At 43.2% G+C, this 20,298-nt stretch overlaps 1 protein-coding gene across 1 annotated transcript in view; it reads right to left on the bottom strand.

Moving 5' to 3' along the window:
* The window catches only part of LOC138150607 (integrator complex subunit 6-like), a 64,315-nt gene that overhangs the window by 23,510 nt on the left and 20,507 nt on the right, over positions 1 to 20,298 (bottom strand). Inside the window, 6 exon segments of the mRNA XM_069074009.1 lie at positions 2,203 to 2,355; positions 3,836 to 3,999; positions 8,404 to 8,541; positions 9,182 to 9,365; positions 9,549 to 9,638; positions 10,597 to 10,746. Coding sequence (XP_068930110.1) covers positions 2,203 to 2,355; positions 3,836 to 3,999; positions 8,404 to 8,541; positions 9,182 to 9,365; positions 9,549 to 9,638; positions 10,597 to 10,746 — 879 coding nt within the window.

Genomic DNA, 20,298 nt, shown 5'->3' with positions numbered 1-20,298 from the left:
GGGGGTTAGTCTCATGATTGCCATGAGGAGGCTCAATCCAATGATTTTATGAAAGGGAAATCCCTTTTTTTGGGTTAGATCAGAATTGACTGTAGCATACCATAAATGGTTTATACCAATTCAATTTCTCTTCATTCATCACTTTTAGCCTTGCCAAATTTCCTTGCTTTTTACTCATTTTCCTCTTTCCCTTTCTCTTCAGTACACAGGGAATCAACTAGAATACTCAAATATTCTAGAATACTCAAATATTCATACCCAAAACCAAAATAATGTATGATAGAAAAAAATGATTTATTAGAGTGGCTAGGGGGCGCAGTGAATAGAGCACCAGCCCTGGAGTCAGAAGGACCTGAGCTCAAATCCGACCTCACACACTTACCACAAAAAACTAGCTGTGACCTTGGGCAAGTCAGTTAACCCCCACTGCCCTACCCTCCTACCTCCAAAAAGAAAAACAAAAGAAAGAAAAAATGGTTGTCAGCAAAAGGCTTTGCAAACCTCTAAGTGCTACATAAGATGGGAGCTATCATCAGTACTGTTACACAAAGGAACAAAATTTCTTAGGTTCATTTGGAGAGGACACATTTAAAAAAAGAATATATGAAAAGGCTAAATTTAAACCAAAAACATAATTTTTGTTAGCTTTGGATGGAGGGAAGAGAGAGGGCTCAGAAGGCCTCAGAAGACCTGTGATCCCTTTCCCAGAGTGTGGAATTTCCCTCCACTGATGTACATCTACAAGTCTTATATACAAGTCTCTAAGTTAGTCTTATAGAGAGTTGCTTGGGGCATAAAAGTATTAAGTAACACACCCCGTGGTCATATAGATGGTGTGTGTCAAAGGCTGGCCCTCTAGCCTATGTATCTAGCACAGCCTAGACCCTGCTAGGTACTTAATTAAGTGCCTGATGATTCATTCCACTAAGCTGCCTCTCAATGCTTCAGGACATACATTTGGGGCATATGTTTTGCTTTTAAGTTATCCTGACTCTGGCCCCTCTACATTTCTAAGCCCTTTATCTGCTGTTTTCAAGCTTTTTTCCTTTGGCTAACACGTCTCAGTTTCCTGGGGGAATTTTTGACAGTTTCTCTAACTAGTTGAAGCAATCCTAAATCTTGGGTGAAGGAGCTGTCCACTTGAAAATCTTTACTTGGAAATGGAGAGAGAGCCTCATCATCTCTGATCACTCAATAGTCTTACAGGGAAGAAGAGAAAGAGGGAATAATTGGCCAATTACAAGTCGGGGGTGAATTGATCTATTCATCACTAAGCTTTTTAAGTGAGGAGGTAGATATTACTTGATTATCTCCCTTGTTCTGCTAAGTACAACTGCTACCCAAAATTCATGGATATGACAAGCAGTATGGTGGCTACTACAGCACTGGACTTGGGAGTCAGGACAACTTTGGTTTGAATCTTGCCTCAGTGTCCACATCTGTAAAATGAGGATGATAAATGGCACCTACCCCATGGGGTTGCTATGGAAACTAAATGAAATAATACATGCCAAATTCTGTGCAAACCTTAAAGCACTATAGAAATGGGAGCTAGCCACCCCACGGGCAAAGATTCTACCACAGGCCCAGAAAGTGTCTATGTCAGGAAATCTCTGATGAGAAAATCCAGTTTCTCTAGCTGATATTCTTCTTCAACTAAGAACCATTCTACCAAACTGGGATTGCTGAGGCTGGAGACCATTGGCATAGAGCCGGAAGGGGCTTTGGAGGTCACCTCATCCGTTTAACACGAGAGGTGAAAGGATTTGCCTGTGGTCACAAAGGGAGTAAGTAGCTGAGGCAGGATTCAAATCCAGATCCTCTTTTCACTGAATCATGCTACCTAAAGAGAGTCATACGCTGAAGGCAGAGTCAATGACAGGGCAGTAACAGCAAGGACTTGGGATTGTGTTGGCACAGCTTTCCTGAATCTTGGAGAGGACTTTTCCAAGGACACTTGGTAAGCAAGTGAGCATTGGAACATGGGAGGGGACGCCACTTGGAGGCCAGCACTTTGTCTCTGTGGGGACATGTTGCCTATTACTGGACACAGTAACATAGATTGAGGCCTAAAAGCATATGTTTGGTTGTGAAAGCTCTTTGTTAGAACTTATTCTACTCTGACCAAGGAAACTGAAGAGAATAATGAGCTAGTCCTAGAGAGGCTTCGCATGCATTTACTACTAGGTGAAGGTTAAGTACCTGCCAACAAGTCAGAGGTGACTTGCACTCCAAGATGTGCTGAGTTAAGGCTGAAGGTTCAAGTTCGTATTTGTCAAATGGTAGTTTGTCTATGATCATGGGCTCACGGTCTACACAGAAGAATCGAATGATGGGGTGAGCTGTTCGAGGAGGCTGAAAGGGAGGGGAATAAGACCACGTGTTACTGCCAAGCCAATTCCATCATGATCTATGGTTAAACAACCCAACAACACTTTGTGTTTTTTTTTATAGTGCTCCCATATTGTTACAGGATCTCTAGACGTGAGCAGTCTTCCACAGGGGGTCACCCAGACGGTTCCCTTCCATCACCAACTGGTACATTAAGGCAAACCAAACCAAAATGATAGACTCCTAACCAGAACTAAGGTGAAGGCAGGAGTTACCCTGAACACATGACTTCATTCTAATTCAAAGGAGTGAACCTTAACAAAAGTTCTCTCAAGAATCCAGGCCAAGCTTGGCCTGATTCTTTAGCACTGTGAGGCTAGAAGTTGTCCAAGCAGAGCCTTAGCACCTAGGTGAGTAGTCAGGGAAGAGAAAGCCAGTGAGGATTCCGGTAAGCCTGGAGGCACTGACAAAGGAAAACAAACAAAGCAACCAAATTTGACCAGGGGCTGCATGAAGAGGGACCTGTAGAACTTCCAGGAATGAGGAGGGGCCAGTTCCACTGTATTCACTGCCCACTTTAAATCCCATTTAAGTCATAATTTCTGTTCTGGAATGTCACTTGATGGAGCTGAAGGGGGACCAGGAAGGAGAAAAAAAACAAAGCTCATGGTCAAGAACAGCTAGTCAGGGTGCTTTTGCCATAGGAAGGAACCAAGTAATATTGTGTGCAAAGCAGGATTGTCTATGGGGACGACAAAGAAACAGAATTTCCTCCATTTCCCCATTTTAGGGCCTCCAACAGCTAATTCATTCATTACTATTGTGGGTTAACAGACCCAGTTAGGAGCCTATGGGTCATACTGAAGGAAGTGCACCATGGGAAGCTTTTAGTGTTCTTGTATTTATCTGTCACTTTTTCTTTTTAATGTTTTGATAGCCATATTTCAATAAAATCAGCTTCCTTTGTAGAAAGGATTCTCTGTATTTTGTTTTATGCATTAGCTGAGAAAGAGCCCTTAAGCTTCACCAGACTGCCTGCCAGAGGGGTCCAGGATACACAAAAAGCTTTATCTAAACTCTACATTTGCATCTTGAGAAGCAGGGACAAAAGGAAAAGCTTGGGATTCACTTGGCACCCTCTGGTGTCTAGCAGGAGTCACTGCAGCTTGTGTACACACAAAAATGACAAAAATGAGCCTGCTACAAAAGAATAATGCTGGCTTTGAAATTAGGAGAGGCCTGCTTTGGAATCCCAGCTCTTATACTTTGCAACCTCTTGGGCTTCGGTCTCCTCCTCTGGAGACCTCCCAGGACCATTCTAGGGAAAGCACTTTTAAACCCCAAAATTGGAAATTGCTATTCCTACTTCCTGCCTGTTGCACAGGAAACCTAGGAGCCTTGGTTGTATTGTGTAATCCCCGTTTTCCAGAACTCCTTGACAAAGGTGTTCACTGAAACTAGCAAATCAAAAATGCAAAAGACATTCTGTCTTAGAGATACTCACCAGTGTGGGTGAGTTTTGGTCAGGCCAAAAAGACTCAGGGATTGGCCAGTGTCCACCAGGAACCCCGGTTTTAGGGTTTGGGCGCACATAAATCAGCTTGCGGCAGCTGTGCCATGGCTTACAGCCAGAGGATTTGGACGACTTCTGGGCCTCACAGTGTCCGTCTAAGACACACAAGAGAAAGAAGCGGTCAGGACGAGTCTTTAAGAACTTGGTGAGGATCTCATGTTTCTTGCTTAGCTGGAAAAGTGGTCATCCATGGGCTGGAGGAGCTTCCTTTATACATTTGCTGGCTCCAACCTGTATGCATTACATTCAAAAATTAAGCAATCAACAAAAATTATCAAAATGATTTGCTACTGGTTAAGAAATGGAGAGATCGGGGGTGGCTAGGTGACACAGTGAATAGAGTCCTGGCCCTGGAGTCAGGAGGACCTGAGTTCAAATCCAGCCTCAGACACTTAACACAAAATTAGCTGTGTGACCTTGGGCAAGTCACTTAACCCCAATTGCCCTACCTCCCCCCCTCCAAAAAGCAAAAAAAAAGAAAAAGAAAAAAGAAATAGAGAGATCGGTAGAACTGATTAAGTACACAATAGACAGAAACAAATGAATACAGTAGTCTAATGTCTGATAAACTTAAAAGATCCCAGCTTACTGGGATACAAACTCACTATTAGACAAAAACTACTATGAAAATTGGAAAGCAACATGACAGAAACTAGATACAGACCAATGTCTCATACCATATACTAAGACAGGTTCCAAATGGATACATGACTTAGACATAAAGGGTGACATTATAAACAAATTAGAGAAACAAGAACAAAATTACACTTGGGATCTATGGACAGGGAGAAGAACTCATGACCAAACAAAGAATAGAGAAGATTTTGTGAAGATCAAATGGATAATTTTGATCATATAAAATTCAAACATTTCTGTACAAAGAAAACCAATGCAGTCAAAGTTAGAAAGAAAACAGAGAACAGGGAGAAAAACCTTTATTAACAGGTTTCTCTGTTGAAGGTCTCATATCTGATTCAAAAATATACAAACATGAGCTATTACTCAATTGAAAAGTAGTCAAAGCATATGAAGATGCAATTTTCAAAGGAAAAAATTCCATCTACCAATACACATATGAAAAAAATGCTCAAAACCACTAAAATTAGAGAAATACAAATTAAAGCATTGCTTGAGTTCCCCTTCATACTGGTCAGATGGAGAGAAATTATGAAAAAGGAAAATGACAAATGGTTAAGAGACTTCAGGGACAAAGGTACACTAATGCACTGTTGGTGCCAGAATGGAAATTGTGCCCTCAAAGTGACTAAACTGTATATACCCTTTGACCCAGCAGCACCACTACTAGGTTGATAGCACTAAAGAGATCAGAAGAGGAAAAAGGGCCCATATATACCAAAATATTTCTAGCAGCTCACTTTATGATGGGTGGCAAAGAAACAAAAATTAAGGTGGAGTTCATCAAATGGGGAATGGCTGGACAAAATATGAAAAATAAGTATGATTGAATTCCTGACTGTGTTACATGAAACGGTTTCAGAGAAACCTGGTAACTGATGAAGAATGAAGTGAGCAGAACCAGGAGAACAATTTCTAGGATAACAGCTGTTTTAAATACATACAATTCTGAAAGACTTAAGAACACAATGACTAATCATGATTCCAGAGAACTCACGATGAAACAAGCTATCATGTTTCATCAGACAGAAAGGTAATGGACTCAGTGTACAGATGGAGACACACATTTGTTGCATGTGGACAATGTGGAAATTTGTTTTGCTTGACTAGGTATATTTATTATGAGGGTTTTTTCTTTATTTTTCAATTTGAGGGGAGTGAGGGGAGAAGGTGGATTTTCATTAACTGAAAAAAAATTAAATGAAAAATAAAGCAATCATATTTGACAGTCTTTCTTGATTTAAATGGAAACATACCAGCAATATGTAATGTGGTCGAACTTAGACAATTTTTTCCTTTTGGTGTAAACAAAAGTGCCCCGATACTAAAGGTTATTTCATGGTAAATAATAAGAATTCTGCTTTTTTAAATTATTAAGTCACAGAATTACTTTGACCCCAGCAATATGTAATCCAGTCAAATCTATAGATATCATCTTATTTTTACCGTAAACAAAGGTGTTCTAACAATACACTCTAGAGAAGGTTATTTCATAGTAAAGAATAAGCATTTTGCTTGTCTTGATGATTAGATCAGAGAATTCTTTTGAAACCCAGGACAGGGCCATAGCCTACCTAATGTTTTTAACTGTGAAAATATAACCTTAGCCAAATGATCCTATCAAGGTGGCTGACTACACAGGGACAAGGTGAGAAATGGGGGATCAGTCAAGTGATTTAGTATAGCTGAGTTGGTTATAGTATATTAACAATGTTCATGAAACAAAGCTGCCTTCCTTGGGACAGAGCAAGTCTCTGTCACAAAACTAATTCATTTTGATCCGTCTCCCTGTGCATTTGAGATTGGAGATTTCATTTCTGTAAGGAAATCCCAGTGTGGAAACTCCCTCTGCTGCTGGAGAGTGGCAATTTGGAGTCTGAGCAATCCCTGTTTAAATGATTTGTCTGAGATCATTCAAACCCAAGGGGATGTACTGGAGACAAAACAAACCTTCCTACCTTTAAAAGGCTTATAGTCTGGGGACAGAGGCAGGGGAGAAGGGGAAGGGAAGGGGGATGGTATAACATATAAATGTAATAAGCTCAGGAGCCCTGGGAGTGGCAGGATCCCCCAGGTCCTGCTTCTGGCCCAGCCCTCACTATCGTCCTGTGGGAAGCAGCTCCTGTGGAGTTGCTGTGGAGACATCCCCATCGACTGGGTACCCATGGTACAGGCTGCAGGCAAGCCAGCCCAGCTGAAGCAGCCAGGTACCTTGAAGGGAAGATGGGAGCCAGCATGTGCCAGGCAAGCTGAACCAGCACCTTTACTGTCATCTCCCTTCATGCCCCAATGCAGAGATTCCAGGGCCCTGAACCCAAGAGTCTTGGGACCAGCGATGCTTCCAGCCCAGTGCCCTCCTGGGAAGGAGATGCAGCCTGCCTACTGCCCCTGTAGGTGCTACAGACAGCTCCTGAAGGCCCAGAAAACAAAGCTCTTGCCATTGGGATCCTTGGCCTCATCAAATGGTTCAGCATCAGAAACTAATGGGATTTTATCAGTGGAAATGACATTAAGGAAGAGGCCTTCCATCTGCACCCTAAGGACCTCTGGGAGGGCAGGGGCTGTCTGATGCTTCTGTTTGTATCACCAGCTTAGCACAGTGCTTTGGAATCATAAGCACTTGACATATACTTTAATTATTCATTTGTTCATTCATACATAATAATGTGAGGAGCAGAGAGAGAGCACTGACCACTAAGGGGATCCTCAAAGGCCTCCTATAGGTGATGCCATCCCAACTGAGCTCTGAAGGATGCTAAGGACTCAAAGATGGCATGCCAGGCATGGAGACAAACTTGCCCTAGGGCATGGAGACAGGAGTGGGGATTCATGAAGGGGGATGATGGACACAGAGCCAGATTGTGAAGGCCTTTAAATGCCCGTCTCAGGAGTACCATCACAAAGCCTCTGAATGAAGGGCAGCTAGGGAGCACTGTAGTGCATAAAACACCAGGGTTATATTTAGGAAGACTCATTGTCTTGAGTTCAGATCTGGCCTCAGACACTTACTGGCTGTGTGACCCTGGGCAAGTCACTTCACTCTGTTTGCCTCAGTTTCCTCATATGTCAAATGAGCTGGAGAAGGAAAGGGCAAACCACTCCACAGTATCTTTGCCAAGAAAACCCCAAATGGGGTCACAGAGAGTGGGTCGTGACTGAACAACCACAACAACTCCGAATGAAGGCTCTTGAGGAAGGAAGTGCTTTAGAAAGGCTCTCTCTTCTTTGCCCAGTAGGATGGAAGCTCTTTGAGGGCATAGAATTTTGTGTTGTCTTTGTATGCCAAGCAAATACCCAGAAGAGGGCCTGAGATATCTATACCTATCTATCTAAATATATATATATATATATATATGGAGAGAGAGAGATAGCTATAGATTGACCAATAGATCTATCTATATCTATATAGTAGATACTCCAAGAAGGCCCTTGGACTGACTGGGGATTTGCTTTAAAAAAAAAGACAATCCCAAAGCTGTGAAGCCAGATGCAACAGGGTTGTGAGCACACTATGGCTCATGTATCCTTGAGGCTTTTTTCAATGATTGAAAATTGGATTTTCCATGTGACTTGTTTCTCCTGCCCAAAAGAGTACTAGGCAAAAATCATCTCCCTGTCTCCCTCTACCTTGCCATGCATCAACTGACTCTCAAGAAAATGGTAGTGCAGTGAAGAGGCAAGGATGGGATTCTGATGGGCCTTCACATACCATATGGGATCAACTATGGCCTGACAATTTCTCTGTGGAGAGCCTGAAGCCAAGCAAGAGGGGTGGGGGTGGCTGCTGCTTTAGGCAGCAGGGAAAAAGTCAACACTGTCTTCTGGTGCCCCTTCTCCCTCCCACCAGGAAGTCCCATACCTACCTCTCTTTCCTTTTTTCTCTTCAAAATGCTCTGGTCCTGCTTTCTTAAAGTTAACAACAACACCACTCTGAACTTTCTGAAGTAAAGATTCTAAGCACTGGCTCAACATGTTTTGGGTCCTAACACAATAGGAACGGCCTGGAGAAAGAAAAAAAATACAAGGGTGAGCATTTTGCTTTGTAACAGATCATTCAACAAAACAAAATTCATCTGAAAACCTCACCACATTGCAGAGTATAAGCTGCTATTCAATTGGATTCAATTAAAATATTTTTAAAGTACCTACTGTGTGTCTGGCATATAGTAGGCACTTAATAAATGCTCCTTTGATTGACTGACCAAAACTAGGGATACAAAAATAAAAGAAAAAAATATTCCTCATCCTTAAGGAGCTCAAGTTCTATGGGGGCTGCCAACATGAGCTGGGTGGGGAGTGGGGAGACTGAGAATCAGGAAAGGATTCTCGGAGGAGGTGGCACCTAGGGCAGGCAACACATACCCAGATACATAAAATACAAAATAACCAAGAAAGGAGAGAGCCCTAATAACTGGGGGCAGGGAGGGGGAGTTGGGAAGGACTTTCCCAGCTACAGGGGGAGGGGGTTCCTGCATTAAGCCTTAATAACAGATATTATGGGGTTAACCCTCATGGGATAAGCAGCTACAGACTCACTCCCTGGCAATAAACTCAGTGTTGGAAATACGGCTGATGTAGCTGTTGACACCTCTACCTAACCTCCCCTCCTGTCACTGCAAGACCGTAAGTTGCGCCTGATACCTCCTGTAACTTCACACATTTGTGTAATAACAGAGTCATCCATTGGTATGCTCCCTAGTGGCTCTGGCTCAGACGAGAATGTCCCAGGTATACGCAGCACCAGGGCAAATAATCTCTGGTCCCAGCGGAAAGGTTCTTTGGTTAGCTCACTTCCAGGCAGAGGAGAGGTCAAAGGGAGATGAAGCTGATGAGGCAAGATCAGGCAAAATTCATCTTAAAATGTGGCACTGAAAGCCCCCACTCCGCCCCTGCCTTTCAGGGATAGTCACCATGGAAGGTTTGCTCATAGAAACAAATCTACCTCCCCTGGGACTAACCACAAACTCCCTGCCATTGACATAAAGCTGGATTAAAATGGCGATCTTACCTCCTCTTGAACACCATTAGTATTTGTCAACTTATGTCCATCTGTGATGGCAATTAGAAGAGCTGGTTCGAGAAAAAATGGATTCCTGCCCTAAAATTATATCAGAAAAAAAAGGCCAGTATGTGAAAAAACAATAACCTTTTATTAACAAATTTTCATTCAGCAGACAGCTCTCAAAATGCTGATGGAGAGTGGGGTATTTCCCCCGCCTTGATTAAAGAATGATGTAAAAGACCAGGACATGAAATAGTTGATTTCAAAGCAGACTGAAGTACAAGGGATCAAAATCTAGCAACAAGTTCAGAAATGGTATTCAATTTTACCCTGGTCCTCCTGAAGACCATAATATCAGAATCTACCTCATTGCTGGAGCTAAAATAATCATGAGATGAATGTATTTAGAAACAGGTGATATTGAGTCACCCCTAGATCAAATAAAACACTCAGCAGGCTTGAGTGCTGGCACAGGTGGGTGAAGGGGATTCTCCCTGCCCCCTTGCCCAGAATCCCAGCAGCCACTCAGTTGGTTCTAGTCCCAGTGTCAATGCCTACTGACCCTTGGTTGGCAGGGCAGGGCAAGGAACAGAGGCCATGAGGAGCTTTCTCCACCTTTCTTGCTTTCCTAAGCCTTTCAGTTAACAGTTGTGAAAAAAGCACACACTCCAACTACCCATTCCATATATCTACCCCAGCATGACAATCTTTATCCAATCTGTATCATGGTACGCAGAGGTTTGGCCTCCCTTAGAGCACGACACATACCAGACCAATGGGTTCTCTGTCTAGCTGCACTCTTTGTATGATACATGAGAATAAAAAATGGGACATGTAGAAATGTAAACACATAGTTTAAAGTACAAGTGAACAACATCAATGCCAAGAAAACCCTATTCTTAAAAAAAAAAGTTTAGAGTTATATCCTCTTTCCAGAGTCTGTGAAAATAAATTGGAAAACTTCACCATGCCCAACTATAAATTCTTAGCCATGCCCATGCTAAAAAAACAAAAACAAAACCACTTAGCTGTAATCACTTAAATGTGTTGTTACCTGTCCATAATTGTCTATTCCAGACACCAATCTATTCAGATTTAACAAGTCAAATGCAGATTTCAGAGCCTGGCCAATGCTAGTCAGTCCACGAGCATTAAGGTTTTTCAGTTCAGTCATGAATGTGGCATGATTCTCTCTCCAACCAGCCTGTAAGATCAAATAACATTCGATTTTCAAAATGGAATACCCAATCAGGCAATGAATGAGATGTGAAATGCATTCGACACCATTTGGGGCTTGGCGATTTTCTTTCTGTGGCTCACATCAAACATTCTTATTTCCTTTTTCCTCCTTCAGTCTCTGTTGGCCACTCTTAGTTTTTCTATTATTTCTTCCATTTCTGAAAAAAAAAAAACTGCCCCTTCTCAAGCAACAATTCTTTGAAATACTCAGAACCCTTGATCTTAGCCAGAAAGTTAAAAGAACCTGTGTATGCTGGAACTTGCAAAAAGGCCCAAAGTGGAGTAGGCCGCCTTGGGAGGTGGTGGGCTCCCTGTCACTGAGGTCTTTGGGAGGAAGTTAAAGGACCACTTATCAGGGATATGGGAGGAGGGATTATTGTTCAAGCCTAGGTTTGACTAGATGGCCTCTTAGCTCCCTTCCTACTCCTGAATTTCTTTGATTCTATGGAATATCTCCCTGACAAATAAAGAACACTCCTATCCTCTTCCAACCTTATGGCTCCTAGGAGGGGACCAAAGGAAAGAGAGACTTGATTTTCTACGAGATCAAGATTGGAATCAAGAAGTTCAAGCTGATGATAGAGCTAAAGGGCTGGCCTCAAAGGTTCCATGTCCTGCTCTGGCCATGCCAAACCCAACAAAATCTGTGGAATGTTGGCATGGAGGTGGAAAAGAAAAGTGATACCGGTTCAGGTACCTTGACCTGAAATATATTCAGTGAACTTCATGGCCAATAACTTTTAATGTATATAAACTATCACATGAGTCATGACTTTCAGATCTGTTCCTACAAACCAGTGTAGTCCCAAGGAAGCACATATTATATTGAGATTTTGATCCTTCATACCAGAAAATGTAGAGTGTACACTCTGTAATTATTATGCTTGAAAGACCAGATAACAGACACAAAACTGGCTACAGAAAAGGTCAGGTCACAGGAATGCCTGCATTCTAAAGCAGCAACTCAATCTATCAAGATGAGGTGAAGTCCCAAAGACTACAATGAGGAACACTGGATTTGGAGTAAGAGGACCTGGGTTCAAATCCCAGCTCTACCATTTACTTGCTGTGTGACCTTGGATCACTTACTTTTCCTTTCAGTTTCCTGCTCTGCCAAATGAGAGGCTTGAACTAAATCTCTGAGCTCCTTTCCATCTCTAAACCCGTGATCCTCTGACTAGAGTCCTGCTGCCATTCAGGCTCAGTGGAAGGAAAAGAGCAGGATGACTGGTATAATGGGAATGGGAATTTGAAGATCTTCCATCTTAATAGACCTGGGGGGGGGAGTTTGAAGACCTCCTCTGCTTTGAAAGTAAACTCTGTCCCCTAATAGGCTGAATGTAATCACATGGAGCCTATGATGGAGGGAATTTGCTGAAGGGTACAGCAGGGCCCACAGGAAGCTTTCCTGCTGTGAAGATAAACTCTATACCCTAATAGGCTAAATATGGAGCCTGTGGTGGGAGGAGTTTGCTGAAGGGAAGCAGAGCCCACAGGAAGCTGGTCAGAGTTAGCCAGATGGTGGGGGAGAGAAAGGAGCTCAGGAAAGGAGATAGAGAGGTTTACGAGTAAATATTGATCTTGTATTGGCTTGTGGGAAGGTTGAACGATGATGTGGCTCTCAGTGTCATTGTGGCTTCTGAATATCTTTGGCACTATGATGGAATCAGCTCACTGATTTTGGGATTGGGTTTTCTGGTGTCTGAATAAATGCTTCAGTTCTGTCCTCTATCTGGAGAGTTTGGTATATTTTGCGATTGAACGTCATGCAATACTTATAGTTACGGTGGTCTTTATTGTGATCGTGGGTGCTGGTGCTGTAAATATTGCATTGGTGCTACAGTTGTCCAGCAGTATTAATGAAAGGTCAGCTTTATCACGGGGAAGCTGAGACAGATGGGACTGGGACGAGATCACAGCAGGAGTTCTTAACCCTTTTTGTCCTATGGACCCCTTGGGCAGTCTGGGGAAACCTCTGGCCTCCTCAGAATCATATTTTGAAATATGTTTAAAAAAATGCACAGGATTATAAAGGAAACTAGTTATGTCAAAATATGGCCACCAGAAGAAATTAATATTTTAAAAATACATTTACAAACCCCAGGTTAAGAAATCCTAGACTAGTCTAGGGAAGCTAAAAGGCAGAGAGAAGGGACAGAGATGCAGTCAGCAGGCCTGAGAGTGGTACACATGCTGAGGTCAGACAAGGCAGAGGCCAGAGAAGTTCTGCAAACAGCCCTACGTGATTCAGGAGCCAGTCAGCAGTCACCTGCATGCACATGGAAAGCCCTTGAGGGCAGGGATACAGGAAACCTGGACTCATTGAATAGGCAGGATTGGGGGGGGGGGAAGCACAGCTCCTAGAAGGCAAGCAGGGAGTGGGGGCTCTTCATTATTGTTCCAGCCTTGACACACAAGTTGGGTGGCCCTGACTAAATCCCTTCCCCTCTCAGGGATTTGGTTTGGCCCTCTGGAAAATTGGGGGGTGATTTCAGAGAAATCACAAAGGAATAGACTTTGTATCTTTTGCCAAAGGGGTGATGGATATAGGGGGCAAATGAAGACAGATATTTTTTGGTCAGGGCCAAGGTGGGAATTTGTTTTGTTTGACTATACATATTTGTTCCAAAGACCTTCTTTTTTTGGTTGGGGAGATGGGGATGTAGGAGTAAAAGTGGATTTCAGTCAAAGAAATTTTTAAATTAATTAAAAAAAAAAGAAAATGGGCAGCATTGAACATGGTGCTTTCATGCGTTGTCATCAGCTGGTGATGCTGGACACCATGATGCTTTCTTGCCTTATTTCTTGGCCAGTAACCTTGGACACTCACTGTCCAGTTCAACTGACTAAGGGAGGAATTTGCTGTATCCTCTTACATGATCAAACCAAATAGGACCAGGAAAACACTGTAACCTATAGGCCTGTGAAGCCACTCAATAAATCAACAAGCATCTGCTGGTTGGCTACTGGATGTCTGACAGTATGCTAGGGGCTAGGAATGCAAAAACAACAAATGAAACAATCCCGACTCAAGGGAAGCCTTCATCTGAATGGAGAATGAGGAGCTGCTCAGGATTGCACTAAGACTTTTGTAACACCCAGCATAAGCACATACTGAATAAACAAGTGGCAGAAAAGGCCTCAAACTCTATTTTAGAAACGATCCCAAATCACACAGATTTTGCCTCCATAAGAGGCAAAAATGCCAAATAGAAGACAGCTGTCCCAATGTTAAGGAAAAAATGGCTATCTATGCACGACTTTGGAAAGGGTGAGGATAGGAAAATGTCGGCAGATCATGATGGCACTGACCCGTACCATCGGCTGTGATATCCAGGCTCCAAGAGGGCAGCTGCTGAAATTCTTTGCCAATTGAGTCACGTAAAGTTGCTCGGCACGGGCCGAAATTAGAGCACCAGCCCAGGTTTTATTTAAGTGGTTCTCCTGGGCAAAGAGCAGAGTGCCCTCCCCCCAGCTTGAGCCCAGGGCTCATGGACAAGGCAGAAAGATTTTTCCGGGCTCTCAATTCTATGAAATGAAAGATACTGATTTGAAAGGATTTAGGCAACTTGACCAACGGATAGAGGAGTATAAAGCTAAAACCAGTAAGGACATCATTATTCAGGCAGATGCAACATGATGAGGCAGCACCATACAAAGGTGAGAAATAAGTATAATTCTTTGCAACCCAATCCAAATCCTCCTGGCCACTTCTAGAGCAAACTAGCTGAACTGAGGAACAAAGAAGGGCTTACCATTTATTTTGTTTGTATCGGCTAGCAGAATATGCTGGGAAGGCTAGGAATAATGCCAGAAGTTGTATTTGGGGGCCAGAGATAAGGGGCTTCATGGGAAGGAAGCCCACCAGCTCCTCAGTTCCTGTGAGGCTTATGACTCCAGTTTTCTTCCCAGAGGCAATAGCCTCTGACAAGCTGATGTGTCCAAGTAGGACACTGTGCCCACACAGAGCAAGGGAGGGTGGTCCTTCCTTTCTTGGCAGAAGTGAGGGAGCAGAGGTGGGCAACACTCCTTACACATACCATCAGACTCAGGGGATGTCTTGGTTACTTTTTGTACCCCTCTTTTAAAATCTTATAATGGAGGGTTTCTTGGGCAGGGGAGGAGAGAGAGAAATAAAGAAATAAGAAATAAAAGTAATGCTAAAAAAATGTTACAGTGGGGGTGGCTAGGTGGTACAGTGAATGAAGCACCAGCCCTGGAGTCAGGAGGACCTGAGTTCAAATCCGACCTCAGACACTTAACACAAAAACTACCCATGTGACCTTGGGCAAATCATTTAACCCCAATTGCCCTGCCTTCTACCCTGCAAAAAGCAAAAAAAAAAAGATGTTACAGATAAGAATATTTTAAAATGATAGGCTAGCTGAAAATATATCACTGTTTGGTAGGAAAGGCTTTAGGATTATTTAATTGAATAATATGCTGGGAGCAGGATATTAGGTCCCACCCAACCTCATGGAACTTAAAATTTGGGGCCCAGACTCTGTGGAGGCCTAGGAGTCAGTCTGTAAGTTGTTGTAGTGGAGAGTCAGACAGCCTGGGTCTGAATCCCTGCTCTAACCAGTGTCTTCGCCTCCCCAGGCCTCAGTTTCTTCACATGTAAGATGAAGGGGTTGGAACAGAAGAATCTATGATATTAAAACACTTTACACTCTGACGTACAAGGGCTGGCCAAATGATTAGTTACCACAGGATGTTACCAAGGGAAAACAGGGAACTATAAGAAGCAAAGAATCAGAGCTTTATGCCTCCTGAGACATCATCTGGTTCAACCCTCTGATTCCAGGCAGATCAAAATCAATTAACAAGTAATTGTCAAGCTTTTAATAGGTCCTTGGAGATAAAGCAGGGGAAACAGTAGTACTTAATTTCAAGGAAGACAGAGAGAACATGAAGAAAGCACAGACAGGTAAATGAGCAGAGTCTGTAGATGAGACAGTGAGCAAACCAAGAGCCTAGCTGGGAAATAAGGTGTGATATATCACTGTCATTTGGGGTCAGATTCTAGAGAACCTTGAAGGCCAGGGAGAAGAGTTTAGACTTTATTGAGCTATTAATAGGGACTCTCACTGTAGATTCTTGGTCAAGGCAGTGACATTTTTTAAAATTTATTTTTGTGAGGTAATCAGGGTTAAGTGACTCGCCCAGGGTGACACAGCTAATAAGTATCAAGTTTCTGAGGTGGGATTTGAATTCAGGTCCTCCTGACTCCAGGGCCAGTACTATACCCACTGGGCCACATAGCTACCCTGGGACAGGGACATAATAAAAGCAGTATTTTAGAAAAACTGAGCTGGCAGAAGAGTTTGAACTTGATTGGGTAGGAAGTGGGAGCCATTGTTGTTTCTTGGGCTGGGGGAGTGACATGATAAAGATGGATTTTTAGAAGATTAAGCTAGTAGTGGTAGAGAGGATAGATGGGTTTAGAATGGAGTAAAAACAGGGAGGGAAGATCAATGGGTCCACGGCAAGGCTCTAGACATGAAGAAATAAGGGTGATGGCAGCAAGACTGTAAAGGAGGAACAAATCAGAGGCACTTCTTTTCATTCCTTCAAAGCACTAGAGAAATGTGAGTTATTATGAACAGTAATAATAATTGGCATTATTACTGTACACCAAAACTAGGTGGTGCAGTAGATAGAGTGCTGGGCCTAGAATCACTGAAATTCAACTTCAAACACTTACTAGCTGTGTGATCCAGGGCAAGTCACTTAACTTCTACCTTAGTTTCCCCAGCTATAAAATGGGTACAATAATAGGGGAACCTATATTCTAGGGTTGTTGTGAGGATCAGATGAGATAACATTTGTAAAGTGTTTTGCACAGTGCCTGGCACACAGTAGGTGCTTAATAAATGCTTCCTTCCTTCTAACTATACATATCATTTCATTTGGACCTCACAGCAGCCCTGCTACTATGTGGGTATTATTATCCCTGTTTATAGGTTAGGAAACTGACACTTGGATATATGGAGTGACTGCCCATGATCAGAGTGCTAATTAATAAACACTAGAGGCAGAATATGAACCTGGGCTTTTTGCCTGTAAGGCCAGCACTAAGTTTTGCTACCTCTCCATAAGTAATGTTACCCATCAGTGTAGTAAACACCAAAGCTCCAGATGGACTAAGACTGCAATTTCTTCCCCATTCAGAGTTGTTCCCTAAGACACTGACAAGTGGACTTTGCAAGGAGATGGGAGAAAAGCTGTGGCCATCCGGACACCCTCGCTGGATCTTGGCGCTGGAGATGGCAGCCAGAAAGGACAGAAAAGAAATGCAACAAAACCACCCTCTGCTCGGTAGCAGAAATGCATTCTTCCACCTGCAGATAGCAGAAAGCACTGCCATCACACCTTCCTTCCCCTTGCTGGAAATGCATACTATGGCATGGTTTTTGTTACAGCTCCTCTCTTTCTGTTATCATCTGTGTGGCCTTGCAAGAGAACTAGTTTTTTTCTCTACAGGAACAAGTGAGCTAGCTACACAGAAGAGCATTAGAGAGCAATTAAGCATCTTTTTCAAGGACCAGATTAATTTACTGAGGAAAGAAGGGAGGAGAAAGGGAGGTGACAACACACTCAGGATTAGATTCTGCCAGGTTTTGGCCTAGGAATTGACAAACTTACCTTGCATGGTTTGGCTGGATATTGTTTAATTCTGGTCCAGAATTGTTAATGCACCTAATCTATCTTCATACTAATCTAGAGGCAGAACAGTCAAGTCTGTGGTTGACCAGACTGAACTCTGTCCCTTTCAAGTAAAGGCAAATGATAGGGCTTTTTTTTTGAAAAGTCCAGTCACCACATTCATGTGGCTTTCTCTAATCCTTCCCACCTCTCCCATATGTCTACCTTGGCAGATTCAAATGTCAGTTGTGCTGCTTTGAAATAATTAGAGCTTTAGGATGCTTCCATGAGTTACTAAACTGAAAAGTGGTCAAAATTGGGGCACAAGGTACCAAGAATCCCAGAGTTCTGAGACCATCTATGAACATTAATTCAACTGTCGGTACATGAAATATAAGATCCATGTCTACTGTCTGAGTCAACGTACTTCTGGCAGAACTGAGCCACACTAATCTTGCCATTCTCTCTAGAACTCAAGCTGGACCACACACAGGTTCTCCTTTGAGAGGCAAATAAAGGAGCTGGACCTATTTTCATCTTTCAGCCACAGGCAACACTGAACATCACTTCTTGAGAAACTGGTTGTCTTTCCTTGCAGCATTCACAATAGGCATCGTAAAGATCATCACAGCTTTTGATAATGCCAATGACTTGGTGGACCTCCTCCTACCCTATCTCTCTATGGTCTTGGGGCCTGTCATCATTCTCCATGTTCTATGGCTATTCCTCCACCTCCTTTGTGAGCAGTGGAGGCACAGCTATTAGGGTTCTCTAAGCACAGTCACCTCTGGAAACCCCAGCCTCTCCTTCCCAACCTGATGCCATCTCCTGTCAGCCTGGTATGGGAAATGGAAAGGTTGGTTGATGGAAGGGCAAATGAAACATCACGACCCATGCAAGCTTGACCAACTAGAGCTATGTTGTTATTTTTTCCCCAAGTTCCAGATCACAGGGAATCTCAGCTTTTTGATCAGAGACCTAGCCACCAGCACACATTATGACCCATCCAAGAAGACTCACAGAAATCATAGCATCTCTGAGTTGGAAGGGGCCTGAGAGGCCATCCAGACTAATATACATAAGCAGAAATTCCCCCCGGACAACATAAAGTCAGAAATATTAAAGATCTTGTTCCTAAGTTTCAAAATGGAACCCTGCCTCATCACTGAGACCAAAGTAAAAAGTTTTTGAATGAAATAAAACTCTGTAGATAAATTCAATAACATACGAAGGGCTTAGTACAGGGATACTGTGCTCTGGGCAGCTGAAGTGAGAAGGCTATCTATAGCAGGCTGAAATTCCTGGCTCAGAGGCTATGGCACTCAGGCATATATCATCATGAGCAAATACCAAGGAGAAGCTACCAAAAGGAATTCTGGGAATCATCTACTATCATAGCCTGGAAACAAAACTTCTAATTGACCTTGGCTCTACTTGTCTGAGCCCCCAGTAAAATGTAAGGGCTGGATGGATCTTTTTGTGTTTGTCTATTTCTAGTGCCTAACGCAAAACCATCTACTCAAGAAATAGAATGAAATCCTAGGAGGATTCTGATAATTCAGATAAACCATGAGTCACAGCTCACCAAGTCTGATCTGACGTGGAAGCTTTAAAAATCGATGCCATCTTAGGATTCAGAACGGGGGCAGTGAGAGGTCTCTCAGTCAACGTCAGCATAAGACCACTTTGGAACTCTGCTGTTTAGTTCAATGCACCACAGTACAGGCAGGCCAGCATCCAGAAAATGGTGATTGGGATGGTGGGGGGCCCAGAGATCATGCTCTAACAAGGACTGGCAGCAGGGTTCTGTGGAAATTGAGCTCAAAGTGGAGTCTGGGTTTGAATCTTTGCTTTGTCAATTAGCACTTGTGTGACCTGAGGTGAAAAACCCCATCTCTCTTGGTGGCCTAGATGAAGATTAAGGTCCTTCCTAATCCTAAATTTACAACCCTGTGAATGAGGGATGGTGAGCCTAGAGAAAAGGCAATGGAGAAGGGGGGGAGGGAGGATAGAAGACACACAAGACAGTGGTCTTCAATCACCTGAAGGGCTGTCACATGGAAGAGGTACTAACTTTGTTCTACCTGGGAGTGAAATTAGGAGCAATGAAGCAATTAGAATGAACAATCTGAAGGCTCAGGGAGGCAGATTTCAGCTCAACACAAGGAAAAGCTGCCTAGCAATAGAGCCATAAGAAAGGGGAGGAGGCTACCTTGGGAAGGAGTTAGTTTACTGTCCCTAGAGGTCTGTGAGCAAGGGTTGTAGCTGAGCAGGCTGTAGAGTGGGCGTCCCTAAGATAAGGATTGGGATCCCAGTGTCCCTGAGATACACAGAGTGGGATCCCTGGCTCCTAAACCCTCTGGGCTCTGCTGGATCGCAAAAAAGTTCCAGGTCCCAAAACAGAAGCTCAGGTTTCAATGGAGAATGTAACATCAGGAGCTTCTGTTTGATTTAATGAAACAAGCAATTATTAAGTGCCTACTACATACCAGGCCTGAAGACAACACTCTTCCAAGTCTAACTTGAAAAGGTTTCCACTTCTTTGTACAGTAGCTGGGAGTGTCTGTACCTGCCTCGACAGTAACTGGGGAAAATGGCGATTACAGTGCCAGAGCTGGCTCTAGGCTTCACTCTGAGGAGAGAGAGTTCAGGGGTGGGGGGAGTGGAGGGGGCAGGGAGGAACCATCATGCACCACTGTTAATAATGAAGGAGGAGGACAGAGGAAGACAGAGGGAGGGGGAGAGAGACAGATGGATAAACAGAGACAGAGAAGTAGAGAGGGAGGGAGAGAGAAAAGAGGGAGAGAGTAGGAAGGAGAGATAAGGAAAGGGAAGAAGAGACACAGAGGGAGATACAGGAAGGGAGAGG

This window comes from Petaurus breviceps, unplaced genomic scaffold (assembly GCF_028583685.1).
Source record: "Petaurus breviceps papuanus isolate PSGF00001 unplaced genomic scaffold, PetGlider_PUasm1.0 90881, whole genome shotgun sequence".
NCBI classification, from domain to species: Eukaryota; Metazoa; Chordata; class Mammalia; order Diprotodontia; family Petauridae; genus Petaurus; species Petaurus breviceps.
Note: the sequence above shows the minus strand (reverse complement) of the source record. Positions and strands in the feature narration are given on the sequence as shown.